The sequence below is a fragment of the Ipomoea nil genome, unplaced genomic scaffold (genome assembly GCF_001879475.1).
Source record: "Ipomoea nil cultivar Tokyo-kokei standard unplaced genomic scaffold, Asagao_1.1 scaffold1421, whole genome shotgun sequence".
Classification (NCBI taxonomy): domain Eukaryota; kingdom Viridiplantae; phylum Streptophyta; class Magnoliopsida; order Solanales; family Convolvulaceae; genus Ipomoea; species Ipomoea nil.
Window position 1 is genome coordinate 4,230,691 of NW_017617849.1, and position 15,381 is coordinate 4,246,071.

Here is a 15,381-nt window from a genome sequence, read left to right on the forward strand (position 1 = left end):
CAAGATTAATTATTTTTTAAACTAGCAATTTCACACGTGTGTTGTACGGAATTGATTTTGTTATAATATTTGTTACGAGATATCTCCTTTATTTGAAATTTTCATAATTTCAATTTTAGTTCAATAATTTCACCCAAATATTTTCCTTTTTGGGTGCTAGAATTTAGTTTCCCTAGATTTTAGAGAGCATTATGTTTCACTAATATAATTTTTTTAGAAAGTTCTACTTTTTTTTTGAAAAATAAAACTATATATTTTATTCAAAATTAGTTATTTTCTAAACTAGCATTTTCACATGTGTGTTGTACGGAATGGATTTTGTTATAATATTTTAAAAATATTTGGATCGATACACAATTATATATAAATTATAACAACGAATATTATATAGCGCAATTGATAAAATGTGTTGGACCGAATATGCTTTTTGATGTTATCTTTGCTTGAATTCGAGCAAATAATTTGTCCAATTACACGTGCATACGATGCACGGATAATTTTTTAGTATATTTTTAAATAATAAAATTAAAAAGATGAAATTATAAACAATTATAATTTTTAAATGTGCACATTTATTTAATAATTGAAATGATAATTTATTTTGTTCTCATAGTATTATACCTTAGAGAGCATTAGGTTTTACTAATATTATTTTTTTTAGAAAATTCCACCTTTTTGTACAATAAAAATAGAGATTTTATTCAAAATTAATTATTAGAATACACAATTTTCTAAATTAATAAAGTAATTTTAAAATTATTTTGCTCTTTTCAAAATTTTCGAAGACTGAGTCATGCTCACTCACGCATGATGTCATTTTCTATCGCATCACAATTAACTATATTAGTCGATATTAAAATAGATAGTACCACATTATTGTACTAAATATTATTAATAATAGTTTCTAATAATACTATGTGGGACCATGAATAAATTTCATAATTGTTACGAGTACAACTGGCATAATTGTTGATTAGTATAAATAGTACTTCAAACTTTTACATATAACACAAACTATATACAATGATTTTAAAAATTAAATATATTTAAATATTTCTTTTTATTATTTTATCAAATAATTTATCAACAATATCTTTTAGATAATTAATTAATGTTTATTTTAATAATTAACTTAATATTTCAAAATTAAAGATCATGAATTATAGAATTAATATTAAATTTTAAATTTTCAAAACTAATCTTTTAAATTAGGAAATGTATATGTAAAAGTGTAAATAAAACAATAACACAATAAATCACTAATTAATTAATCAACTAATAAAACTAAAGCATAAACCTAAAATTTGAAGATTTTTGAAGTATATTAAATTGAATATTTGGTGCAACTATATATTAAAATCATGACAAAGAAAATAAACTAATAAAGAACAGTTAATTTGATATTTTGATTATTTGATATATTTTTTTATTTGGTGAATTTGGACTACTTTAGTATATGTTTTGGACTCATTTAATATATACATACTAAATCTTTTTTAATAAAATTTGGGACCTATAATAGTATTTTTATCCATATTATATAAATATATACACACATACATACATATAGGGGCGGGTTCTAATGAGAACAATCTCTGTAAAAAATGATGATTGATACCAGTCGTCCATCAGAATTTATCGGTGATTGAGAATCTTAATTAAAAAAAAAAAAAAAAAAAAAAAAAAAGCCATCCAATTTTATAATTATTATAGCTTTTAAGTTTGCAATACTTATAAAACTAACACTATCATTTTTTCTTATATTTTTAGCAATCAGTTATCTACTCGGCCAAATTAATGAATGGATCGATAGTCATCATTATTTACCCTTTAAAGATGGGTAGGGCTATCCCCCAACGCTCCTCTATACATGCTTTCTTCGTTACATACTCACCTACCACTTACATATTCTTACCGTCACTTACGTTCCTACCTTCACCAACTACATTTATCATTTATTTTATTCGTCACTATTTGTTTTTCCCACCTTAGCTTGATCCATATCTCCCCCCCCCCCCCCCCCCCCCCCCCGCTTCAATTCCCCACCAGTGTCACTCAATACTATTGTTGTTTTGCATTATAGTTTACATTATCAAAACAATTTAATTTCGAATAACTTTGTATTTTATACACTGAAAATAGCTTAACTTGGATATACTTTCTAATAAAGATGACAATGTGGACTAAACCCATATAGGTTAACCCAAGCATAACAAGTGACAAATCTAGGAATATCGTTAAGTACAGTGGGGGTGCACATTTAAAAAATTTCAAAACGTGATAAAAATATTTACGATAAAATATGAAATGGTTGGATTAAATTACATATCATATATCTCTGATCTATTGATATGATATTAATTCGTAAGTACTTTTTATTTTAATTAGATTAACTATATGTGTTTCTAGATTAATTTGAATGCCAAGCACCTTGTGCTCAAATGACATGTAATGGTGTCTCCCATATGAGAGGTCATGAGATTGAGCCTCAATGGAGGTGTTTTGACTCTTTGTGCTTCAATAGGTTGAGAAAGTATGTTTACATACTACAATGTAATAGAGTCAGTAGCATTTAAAAAAAAAAAAAAAAGAAGATAAACATAAAAAGCATATTTTCTTTTAAAATAATTTTAATAATTGAATTACAAAACATATTTCGTATCAATTAATTAATCAATACACATAACACATTATAAATTCTAAAATTAATTTTTTTAAAACAATCTTACAATTAGTATAAAAAATGAAGAAATTTACAAATGAAAAATATAATTAAAGTGCATTCAACAAGTTTTGAACCATTGATCTCTTGAAACTATAAAATTCCTATTACCATTTAAGCTACCTCAACCTCTGGTAATTTTTTTTTTATACTATTATATTATCTACCTTAATTATAACATATTTTATATATGTATACACACACACATATAATGGGGTGGGGTGGATTGGGGCAGTGGGGCAACTGCCCCCGTAGCCCAATCCGCCCTTGAGCATAACCCTATTTATGGGGTTCTGCTAGGCACCCTCTATGTAATCTAGGCTAGCTTAGTGTAAATCTCGACTATTTTAAAAGGAAAAAAAAAATTGTAGCCTAAAAAATATTGAGCTAATAATAAACACCATAGATTATGAGTGCCAGGATTAATATTGGAAATCTTTACAGCACGTTTGGTTCACAGAATGAATTTTGAGGTAATAGCAATACAATTCCATAAGGAATGAAATAGGCAAGGAATAAAATATGAATTGTATTCTATTGTTTGGTTCGCGGAAGGAATAGACTTTAGGAATTATATTACAGTGTTTGGTTGATTTAAGGAATAGAAATGAAATATGTTTTAAAAGACATAAATACTCTTATAAAAATATGTATAGTGTCGATGGTGGTGGTGGTGATGGCGGCAGCGGTTGTGGCGGTGGCGATGGTGCTACTGGGATGGTGGTGGCGACGGTGGCGGCGACGAAATATGAAATAAATTTAATTTGGGGTAAAATAGGAAATAGAAACTTTAGACCATTCTTGAGAACTCAGGAATAGCCTAATACCAGGGGCCTCCCAGGAATCTCTATTCCTCTTGCAAGGGGAATAGGTCATTCCCGGGAATAATGTTCCTGGGAATACAAGTGGTTACCAAACAAAAGAATATGCCTATTACTGAGAATGTTATGACATTTCAGGCCTATTCCGTGAACCAAAGAGCCCATTAGAGTTATGTTATTAGGGATAATTGTATTAAATATATTTTGATGATGGATGTAATATATGTTATGATTTTAGAGCCACCAAACTTTTATTTTCTATTGTATTTTAGTAAAATGTGAAGTCAAAAGAACATACAATTCAAATTCAGTATAACATTGAGGACAATATAGTTGTCATCAAAATATGTCAATAAATTTCAATGCTAAATAGAAGAATAAAGAACAATAAAGTAGACAATCAGTAAAATAAAATATTTAAGAACTAAAGAAGAGTTCTAAGTCATAACTCAATAAAGTAAATGCTTTAGTGAAGTTAGATATTCAGTAATATTCTTCCCCTTAATCTTGTAGATATTCAGTAATACAAATCTACAAGAAGTAGTATAGTGAGATATTTGCAAGGTCAATAAGCAATATATGCAATAAAGTGAAGACTCAAATGGCAATGAAGTATAATACAACTTTGGTAAAGTTCAGTAAAGGCTAATAGTACGTGTTCAAATGTAGTAGAGTCATACGAGCAACCACATTAATGCTTTTTTCATGGTTTTTTGGCAAAAAAAAAAAAAAAAAAAAAAACTTTTCAAGCACAAAACTGGCACAGATCATGCCTTTGGGGTGTGTCGGAGTGGCCACAGCAACCGTAGTAGAATTAAAATGATACTTTAGTATTGCTATAATTAAACTAAATCATTAGTGTGTGGACCATAGTCCACCCAAGCTGTGTAGACCATATTTTGTATACTGCAAAATAATGTACATTTATTACAAAAATAATGTATTATTTAGTGTATTAAAAATGTACATTTTATTCAGGGGATGTACATTATTTGTGTAGTAAGTGTACATTATATTGTATAATGTATTTTCAGTACACAAATAATGTACATTTAGTATATTAAAAATGTACTTTTTGTTATAGTTCACACAATAATTTGTCAATTAAACTAGTGTGTAGAAAATGAAATTGAAAAACATAACAATATTATCAAATAAAATTAAAATGTAATTAGAATAATATTTACTTCATGGACGATGGTCCACATTAAAATTTGCCCCATTTTGCATCATAAAGCTGAAAATGTTGGGAGCGTTATGCCATTGAACTGTGTTCACCATTCATGGTGAACACGGTTTCAACGGTGTTAGTACACCGTTATCTTTTTTTTTCTTTTCTTTTCTTTTCTTTTCTTAATTAATTGCGGAGTTAATACCCAAAATCGTCCTCGACTATAGTGGTTTTTCTCAATTTCGTCCTAAACGACTTTGATGACCTAATATCGTCCTAGACTTTTGTGTTTCGCTCAATTTAGTCCCAGACTTTTGTGTTTTTGCTCAATTTAGTCACTCATTTGTTATTTTGTCCATTTGGTGTTAAATAAATAGACAATTCAGTAATTTTAATATTGACATCTCTTTACTCATAGACATGTGAACTGCGAAATCCCTTTTTATTATTAATTACTCCTAAAACTGCGAATATAAAATTTGATTTGCAGGTCCGGGAGTAATTCTGGGTGTAATTCGTACAAGAAAAAAGAATTTCGCACTTCACAAGTTGAAAGTAAAGAGAGATCAATATTGACATTACTGAATTGTCCCTTTATTTAACACCAATTTGACGGAATAACAAATGGAGGACTAAATTGAGCGAAACACAAAAGTCTGGGACGATATTAGGTCACCAAAGTCGTTTAGGACGAAATTGAGAAAAACAACAATAGTCGAGGACGATTTTGGGTATTACTTTTCTTCTTCATTTTCACATTTTGCGATTTCACTTTAATTTGAGGTGAACAATGATTTCGGACATTCATAAATTATGAATTCATGCCTGCACATTCACTTTGGAACCATGCCTACACATTCCCGTCTAAAATCACGGACATTTATAAATTATGAATCCATGCCTGCACATTCATTTTGGAACCATGCCTACACATTCACTTTGGAACCATGAGATTATGAATTTTCTGTTATGAGATTATGAATTTTCAGTTATGAGATTATGAATTTTCTGTTATGCGATTATGAATTTTCTGTTATGCGATTATGAATTTTCTGTTATGCGATTATGAATTTTCTGTTATGAGATTATGAATTTTATGAAAATTCATAATCTCATAACAGAAAATTTATAATTTGATCAACTCGCGCCGTTAACTCCACATCCGTGATTTTTTTTTTTTTACTTAAAAACGACGTCGTTTGGCCTTGTGTTCACCATTCTCGGTGAACACGTTTCCAGGGCATAATTTGCCAAAATGTTGCAGCTTGACCATTAAGAATGGGCCTTAATATGAGCCCATAACATAAACTGGGCCACTTCTGGCCCATAAACTCAAAACTCAAAGGGGACGAAGCCATTCCGGGGCTGACGGCCAGATCACAGAGTCGCCGGAAGTTGTAGAGATGAAATTCACAGATTCGCCGGTGATCGACCTGAAGGTGCTGGATAAGCAGCTGTCTTTCCAGCAAGACAACGGCTCGATGCATGTGGGGACTAGCGTCTGGCCCTGCTCACTCGTCGCCGTCAAATTCGCCGAGCGTTGGCACCCGCCGTCGTGCGCTGCCGCTGAAAACCCCTATGCCGAACTCCTCGACTTCAAGAACAAGAGAGGGGTAGAGCTCGGAGCCGGCTGCGGAGTCGCCGCCATGGGTCTGTTCTTGTTGGGCCTGAACGACGTACTCGTCACCGACATCGCCCCGGTTATGCCGGCCCTAAAGCACAACCTGAAGCGAAACAAGCAGGTTTTGAACAAGTCCTTGAAAACGGCTCAGTTGTATTGGAATAATGAGGAGCAGATTAGGGCCTTGGGCAAACCTTTCGACATTGTCATTGCCACCGACGTGGTTTACCTGGAGGAGACGGTGGCCCCTCTCATCTCCGCCATGGAATCTCTCCTCAAAGAGGACGGCGCGGTTTTACTTGGCTACCAGCTGAGATCCCCGGAGGCGCACAAGATGTTCTGGGAGCTCTGCGTCGAGGTTTTCGACATCGACAAAGTTCCACATGAGCATTTGCATCCAGAGTATGCCTACGAGGAGACCGACGTGTATATACTCCGGAAAAAGAAGAAACCATGATATTCAAGATCAAATTTTTATCAATTCCCATTTCAGGTGTGTTTTCAATTTCTCAATTTACTTGCCAATTTTGTGTCAATTGAGAATCATTTCAATCTTTCTTGCAAATGCTCAACTGCTTGCTTTGAAAATGTTGTCACTTTATTAGGTTTCTATTAATAATGGCATTGTGTTGTCCGAGCTAGGTCAGTTTGTTCGACCGATCACCCTAAAGCCCACAACTTGACCTATCAGAGATAGGATTTGTGCGTATAGAGTGTACAATCAATGGTTATGGGTCTTAGGATAGTGGCTGAAAGATTAAAAAAAAAATGGCATTGTGTCATTGACAAGGTGGTTGAGCTGCTTGCTGGATTAAGGTTGTGGTCAATTTGAAGTGATTGCTGTATTATATTTACTTAGTAAGAATTTAGAAATGTATTCTTGGATTCAAAGCATCAAGGTTGTCAGTGTTGGGAGATGGGCTGAAAGTATGATTGGTCCAAGTTCTGTGTGTTTCTAATACAAACATACATTCTTAATACATCCTTGTCCATTCTTGAAGTAAAGACTTTGACGAATTGATTTGTTCAAAGATTGGTGAAACTAATATTTCAGTGGTTTGCACTAGAGTAGACATTGACAAGTAAAGGTCGGATGGTGTTCACATCAATGTGAACGAGGAACCAGAAATCTGATTGCTTGTTGAGTGAGGTGGACAAATCACAAATATTGTTAATGTCTTTATAGTTCAATGTCTTGTTAAGAACTTGCTGGTAGCTTTTGCATATACTGAATTTTCTGAACCTTATAAGCTCTGTGAGTTTTACACTTTTACCCAATGGTTTCTGTTCTATTAGCCATTTTTGTTTTTCCATTCCTTCCAGTCTGGCCTTTTGTTGAGGCTCAGGACCAGCTTGAGTAAATATTTGAACATAACTTATTGTAAGATTACTCCATATATTGGGAGAATTTCATAGGAGAAATTATGTTTTCCCTTTATCCCTTTATCTGCATGAGAATCATTGACAGATGAATTCACTCCTAAGCTCCTAGCACTTGAGGATGCTGACAATTATCCTCGATCTTGAGTGTGCACTATCTTATATTCTTACCCTCATTTTCTGATGAGCAATTTGATGTTGGCATTTGTGTAATGTGTGTTTGCTGGGACTTATTCTTCTTCTGATTAAGTTTGATTATCCACTTTTTGGTGCAGAGTGAGAGACTATAGTCCCCCAGACTGTGCAACACAAAGAACAGAACATCTAAATTGTATCTGTAGTAAGAGCATCAGATCCACAAGGCTCCTCATGTCATTATTATTGTACAGAACAAACTCCAGTATCTATTTCAAGATGTTGTGATTCAAGATTATGGATTGAGTGAATTGACAATTTCTTGGATGGTTGTAAACTCTGAGATACATGTTTCTTTATCATATATGGAGTGCACCTTGTTAACAACCCTCCCTCTTTTCTATATTTTAGGCTGTTTTTATTGCTGCAAGTTTCAGAATATTCTTGTTCATTGTTTCTTTCATTCGTTTTTTTTTTTTTTTTGATAGTCCAGATTTTCTAGCTTCACCAGATTATATCCTAAACCCCATTAACCTGCTTCTAGGCCCATGGAGAGGTAAGTCAAATCAATCTACTTTTGAGACTCAACACCAAATTGTACACTCTTGCGCATAATGCATCCAATCCAAACCCAAATTGTACACTTTTGAGAATTCATTAAGCTCAACCCAAACTTCTACTCTGCTATTGGAAGCAAGTTTTAAGTAAGATTTCTTTTTAATGGTGTCTCATTCGAGTGGAGTTAGGGAGAATAGTGGTCATCTACATTCATAGTTTCATACCTTATTGTTATTCTTAGGCAAGTCGTGTTAATCAAATGTCTCACAAATTTACAAACCCTATTACTAATAAAACTGCAGATCCTGTCAATTATTAGAAGTGAAACTCATCAACACATCTTATACATACCTATAATGCATCTTTTTTGTTTTTAAATTTGTTTGCAAAATTTATAGATGGACTTGCATGCAAAAGAAGAAATGTGGACATATAATAATATATCATTAATAATATAATGGTTACCCAGAAATGAAACAACGAACATTAAAAGTAATAATACATTAAGTTATATATCATCTGGAGTATCTTTGTACACTTGAACTTGATCTTTTATGATAACTCTGCCAGTCAATGGATCATAAATCCTGAGCCGTGTACATAACCACTTCTGCATTACTACTGTACAAAGTAATTAAAACATGCATTATAATTAAAAAAAAATTCCATTTCAGAAAGTTTAAGATATCATAATTACTCGATCTATTAGGGTTGAGCCTCAACTTCAATTCCAACCTTAAATCAGAAGTTTATTCTGCTCACTCCCCCTTATTCTTCCCCCCCTAACCACCCCAGTAAGTTAACTTATTCACCACCATAACTGCTTCAAGTTAACTTCTTCATCATCATCATCTATCCCATCAACATATATTTTAAGACCTTAAGAAAAGATCAGAGACAGTTAAAATTAAGTAAGCTAATAATTAAGGAATGAAAGAAGTGTCATGCATGTTGAAAGTTGGGAGGAGTCGAGAAGTGGGACGATTATGGTCGAATTGATCGAAGGAGATGAGAGTTGGGTTGAAGGATTCCACCATTGTTGAAGCTTCCCTAAGATGAGAGCCGGGCTTTCGTCCGGCGGGCGGCCCCGCCTGAAGTAGAGGAGGAGAATCCCTGAGGAGAGAACCGCATTGTCTAGGTTGTGTTTGGTAGAAAACCTTTGACACCACGAGCTCGCCTTCTTTCTCGTCCTCGTCGTCTCCCAGGTGGTACTGGTGCATCACCCAGTTGGTTTTCTCGGGTTTCCTTTGCTTCCCGTAGTTGGTGTACAGCACCAGTATTTTCTTGTACCCTTTCACCATGCCTTTCGCCGCCACCGGCCTCGTCTTCCCGGTCTTGTGCCACCGGGTTTCGTTCCCGTCCACGTCCGTGTGCACTTTCCTTCTCTTTCTTGTACCGGTCGTATAAGCTTTGGATGGTCTGTGAAAAAAGTGCCGGACTAAACCATCTTTCGTCACTCCTATAAGTTACCAAATAACCCATAATATAATTAAAACCATTCATCAAACGTACGTGTAAATCAAAGAAACAAACATTAATTGCTTGGCCCAAGGTTCTCACATCCTGACTCAACAAGATAGGCCAGTCATTAGGTGGGAGTACCAGTATCTGGTGCCTATAAGAAACTCAACACATTGGGTGTAGTTGCAGGTCGGACTATTGGAATCGTATCCATACAATTTATCACCCAAAAATCAATTGAGCTGCCATGCCCATAGGGCGGGTGATAGTGAAAGCTTCATTATATTATTGCAGAAACATGCAAAACATGAATTAACCTGGTAACTTTTCAGGATGGGTGTAGCAAATTCCATCTTCTCCTTCAAGGGTGTGGATGAACTCGTCAATTAAAGGATGAAGCTTGTGAGAATCCAAGCTGACCTTAGCCTCCAAATGTTCAAGAATCTCTTGATCACTTGGATCAAACTTCACTCCAGCAGGCAACCCCGGCAGATTATGAATTCCAGCCTATATATACATATATTCTCAGGAAAAACACATAATCAAATCTCACAAAAAAAAAACAAATAATTTATCTAACCTTTTGCTCACACTTGATCGGATGGCCACAGGAAGGACAAGCCCTCATTCCGCTACGTCTGGTAATCTCATTTATGGTCACAGAATTATTATTATTATTACCGCCACTGTTCTGAGCAAACAATCTTGCTGGACGATCCTCCCCAGAATCACTGCTGCAAGTCATTGTTTTTATTTGTCTGCTAAGAAAACATTACTCGATCGTACGTTGTCGTCGCCACTATTCCCAAATAAACAAGCTCCCAGGAGGACTACTACTACTCATAAGCTAGGTCATATGAAAAGGGAAAAAGCAAGTTGTCTCTTTGAAAGCATGTTCTCCCTCAAGCTACTTGTTCTTGAGGGTTGGGAAGGTATAGAATTCTGCTTTTTTCCCCTCACTTTTTAGGCCATGGTAGATTCAAGCACAAGAGTGGTCTCGGTCTCTCAATTCAATTCATCATCAATAACACTCATCACTACTTGTGCACAGATAGATAGAGAGAGAGAGGGGGGCGGGGGAGAGAAAGGTATACCTTAAAGATTAAATACAGATACGGAACAAAATTAAAGTAGAAAAACAGATAAATTGTTGGGAAGAAGGAAAAGAAAAGGGTTGCTTGAGAGTCACGTATTGGTGAGGTTACTGGTGTAGAGGAATGCTTCATGTGGAATAAATGTAGTTGCATGTCTTTTTACACACCATCTAAAGGTTATCAAGTATCCTTCCTTATCATGCACTAATTGAAAAACACATAAAATATTGCAAGAAGACAATGAAATAATTAATTAAGATAATAAGCAGTGGAAGCACTTGAGTGTAGATGGGGAAACCTACTGTTTGCGTGGCATTACACTCATAACTCTCCCACAAGCTAAGGGGATATATACCCATGGTGGAAATATCCATGCTTAACTTGCTCTAATTTTTAAATGCAAATATTGAAAAGTTATAACTATATATGTTTATTCATTTGAAGAAATTCTTTATTTTTTTAAGCACATCACTTCAGCAAAACAACTTTATTTTTTTTATACTTGCATAACAGTTAAAAGTCACATTTTGATAACAGGTGCTGGATTTGGCCTTCCAGTCCAATGCCCAACAAAATTGAAGAAATGAAAACTAAAAAATAAATAGGGAATGATCATTGGTTATTAGGGTATGGTAGGAATTCGATCTATTGTCATGCCCTTCATCATTTTTCGATATTGAATAGTCACACAACTTTTAGAGTGTTGAATTTCAGAAAAGAAATAATTATACTTAAGAAGTGTGGTTATATTTCTTATTTTGCAAGAAAAAAAAAACATAAAGGGAGTATAACAACTTGAAAAAAAAACATTTTTTTTTTCAAATGATCATATATTTAGGGTTATTGACCTAACTCATAAAGTAGGAGAGCTTTAGAAAATTGATGTATGTAATATGTTCCTTATATTTTGTAATGATGCTCATCCAATATGATACAAACATTCATGGGCCATTATGGATTAATTATGAAAAATATTCATGAAGATCAGATCATTATATCATAATGTTTCTTTGTATTATATTACAAATAAACATATATGTACATTCGTTATAAACAACATTAATTTATGTAAACTGGTATAGCATAATATAAAATTAATGGTAAGCTGAGGATGAGAAAGCTAAAGGGTTGCAGTAGTATTAGTTCCAGTGTCGCCATGGAGTGCAGCTGAAGCAATGGTTTTGGGTGGAGCAAAATAAATAAAATAAATGAGACTCACCAATAAATTCCATTGCTTCACGTAAACTTCTCATGCAATTCAAGAAACCTCTCCCTCCCTAGATACTATACTCACCTTAATTCAATTGCCCCTTCCCCTTCAACCCCAAAATATTTAGTGATATAAATACTATACACTGAATTATATTCTTACTGTTTTTTTTTTTTTTTTTCTTTTTTTACTCTTTTTGTTTTTTGGTGAATTGCAGCCACTAGGATACGATGATTGTGATTTTTTATGAAGCTAATTAAGGTTGGGTGGTTGCATTTTTTATTTAATTTACCGTGTGTCCGTAGTTGTGATTTAGCTGTCAATACCTAAAGGCTAAAGAGAAATGTTTAATATGTATCATGTATATGTATGTGTATGTATATTTAGCTAGTCAGAGAACATGCATTGCGTGAAGGCGAACGATTAACATAATAAAGTGAAGATGTTTTGTGTTTGGTTCATGGGTTTACACATTAAGGTAGGAATTGGAATAAAAATCATAGGTTGACAATGTAACTTTTTAAAACACAATGAGATTTTATTATCCTTTCGGTTAGAAACCTCATTCCCTAATTAAAAAGGGGTATCATTCCGCATCTTATTGGTGCTTTGGATGTTATTATATTAGGATTAATTGCCTTGACTTTTTGTGTTTGTATTTTTAGAACATTTATTCTCATTATAGGGTCATACATAACCAAACATTAATAATATTGATAATCATTCCAATTATACCATACTACAAAATACTTTCACCTAAACACACTATCATTACCAAGTATTTGATTCCCATTATGATTCCAATTCCCATGTACAAACCAAACACACCCAATGTTTATACTTACAAATAAGTTCAAAAATGCTTCACACCCTTATAATTATGTACCCTCACTATAAGGACGGAGTCAAAAAATTTATGTCAGGGGACTAGAATTATAGCAAAAATGTAAATGATACTCCATATATATATAGTAAAATATATTTGGTTTGATACAGTATTTAAGTAAATTATTCTGGTAAGTAAGGTATTAGGTAAATTTATTTAGTATTTAATACTTAACTAGCAAAATATGTAATGGTGTAAGATTATTTTTAGCATGAAAAATTAAAGTACAATAATTTTAACATGATGTACAACTTCACAAGCATAAATAAATGAATAATACAGACATAATTCAGTGATATAACTTATATTGACTCGTATAATTAGTTAGATAAGATTATTAAAAACACCATAATTTTTAAACCCAAGCTTGGATAGTTGATAAACCAGGTTACTAATACAATTGTAAGACCAAGTGATTGGCCCTTGTAAAGGTGCATTCAATTATTATATCAAGAGTCATGATTCAGCTTGCAAGATGGTCTATTGATATAAGTTTCATTTAAAATATATATATATATATATATATATATATATATATATATATATATATTGAACTTTCATTTTCAATATATTGAATGTTCATTCTTGAATAAATTTCATTTTTGATCTCCTAACTATTATACAATTTTTTTTTTAAAAAAAAAACTATTATACATGAACCACATTTGGTTATTATGTATTAAAATTTTCTAATAAGATGCATGACTATGTAACTTATATCACATTTAATCTTGTCGTCTAATTTCTCAATTAATTATTGCATGAAGTATTGATTCCAAAAGAAGCAAATATATATAACTCTCTACGTACTAAGTAGTAAGTACATAATAACTGTACTGTACCAATTAAGTAAAAAAGGTTTCGACCAAGACTATTTGGTCTAATGGTACCCAGGTTGGACTTCCATTTGGAAGGTTGTGAGTTCAGTCTCAGTGGAGGCGTTATTGGTTCTTTGTGTTTCAGTAGGTTGAGAAAGTATATGATCGAACAGATACTACATTGTAATAGAGCCAGTAGCATTCAAAAAGTATATTAAATGCATGATATATGTTTGAATAGTTTCATACAGCGCTTTAAAACTTGATTTGAGTGGAGTATAATTAAACAAAATCATCAGTACATTATAACATACAGCTAACAAACCTTTTTGCACTTTTTTTTTTAGGTGCATATGATGGAATTTGAACTCAGATTTATTATTTGAAAGGAGTATAATTAAATTGGAGTGTTCATGGAGTGTCTGGAGAGAGGATTTGGAGTGAATTCGTATCAAATTCGTTTAGGAGGGATTTGAAATTTTTCATTCGCATTCGTATTTACTGATCCAATCCAATTTATTTATCCATGGCAAATTTTGTGAATGGAAGAGGATCCTAAGATTAAAAATATAAATTGAATTATAATATAATAATATTATTAAGCATTCAAAAATAAACATGACAATAATATAGTAATTCAAGCATTCAACTAGCAACAATGTGAGACAGCAAGCGAATATGAAATTAAGAATGGAAGACACTGAGAAATCTTAAGGCTATTCTTATTCTTGAAAGTGTGCTTTTGCAAGATGATGTGGCTAGTGCCTACACAATTTTTTTTTAAATTTTTATTTTATTTTATTTTATTTTATTTTTTTATTTTATTTTTTTTTTTTGCTTAGGTGTAATGCAAAAAAGTTGTCACATTGTAGCACACGGCAGATTTTTTGTACATTAATTTCTTTATTTTATTGTATTATGATATAAAAGTGAGACCATTTTTAAAAATTATAGAGTATTACAATGATTTAAAGAAAACACTAAATAAAAATTAAAATGAATTACAAGCAGCATTTGTCAACTGGAACTTAGGCTATGTTGTATCTATGAAAAACTTTCTTTTATCTTTAAAAGTGAGTTCCATTGTCACTTCACCATATTTGCAATTCAACATTATTCACTTTGCATCCTTGTAATAAAATTTACATAAAAAAATATTTCACTATCATATCACATTAAAAAATATTTTTAATTAATAAAATAATAAAATAATATATTAAATTATGTAAATTTATTTTCAAAGAAAAAAATAAATTTTAAATATACATATTAAATAAAATATGAATTTTAAAATAATTAGATATGGAGTATATTTTATAATTAAATAATGATTATTTTTAAATTTATATAATATCAATAATATTTATTTACAAAAGTTGGTTAAATGATAAGACATTTGCAATCTTTCAAAAATTTGAAAGATTGCAAATGTCATACCATTAAAAAAAAAAAAAATTACATTTCTTAAGTGATCTATTCGGCTATTCCAACTACGATTGAGAGT

At 32.2% G+C, this 15,381-nt stretch overlaps 2 protein-coding genes across 2 annotated transcripts; one reads left to right on the forward strand and one right to left on the reverse strand.

Annotated features, from left to right (window-relative positions):
- Window positions 1-6,031: 6,031 nt before the first annotated feature.
- LOC109187196 (protein-lysine methyltransferase METTL21B) lies at window positions 6,032-8,237 on the forward strand. Its single transcript, XM_019337322.1, has 2 exons — window positions 6,032-6,828; window positions 7,991-8,237. The coding sequence occupies exon 1, from the start codon at window positions 6,118-6,120 to the stop codon at window positions 6,790-6,792; it is 675 nt and encodes a 224-aa protein (XP_019192867.1). The 5' UTR covers window positions 6,032-6,117; the 3' UTR covers window positions 6,793-6,828; window positions 7,991-8,237.
- A 646-nt stretch (window positions 8,238-8,883) lies between these two features.
- LOC109187290 (NAC domain-containing protein 73-like) lies at window positions 8,884-11,056 on the reverse strand. Its single transcript, XM_019337462.1, has 3 exons — window positions 10,450-11,056; window positions 10,187-10,376; window positions 8,884-9,867 (listed from the first exon to the last, which is right to left on the reverse strand). Exons 1-3 carry the CDS (start codon window positions 10,612-10,614, stop codon window positions 9,332-9,334), a joined length of 891 nt encoding a protein of 296 aa, XP_019193007.1. The 5' UTR covers window positions 10,615-11,056; the 3' UTR covers window positions 8,884-9,331.
- Window positions 11,057-15,381: the final 4,325 nt, after the last annotated feature.

Excerpts from the sequence above, each read along its gene's own strand:
- LOC109187196 (XM_019337322.1), top strand. The coding sequence starts at position 6,118 with ATGAAATTCACAGATTCGCCGGTGATCGACCTGAAGGTGCTGGATAAG.
- LOC109187290 (XM_019337462.1), bottom strand. The coding sequence starts at position 10,614 with ATGACTTGCAGCAGTGATTCTGGGGAGGATCGTCCAGCAAGATTGTTT. Across the intron at positions 10,377-10,449 it reads CGATCAAGTGTGAGCAAAAG|GCTGGAATTCATAATCTGCC; the intron begins GTTAGATAAATT and ends ATGTATATATAG. Across the intron at positions 9,868-10,186 it reads CCATCCTGAAAAGTTACCAG|GAGTGACGAAAGATGGTTTA; the intron begins GTTAATTCATGT and ends GGTAACTTATAG.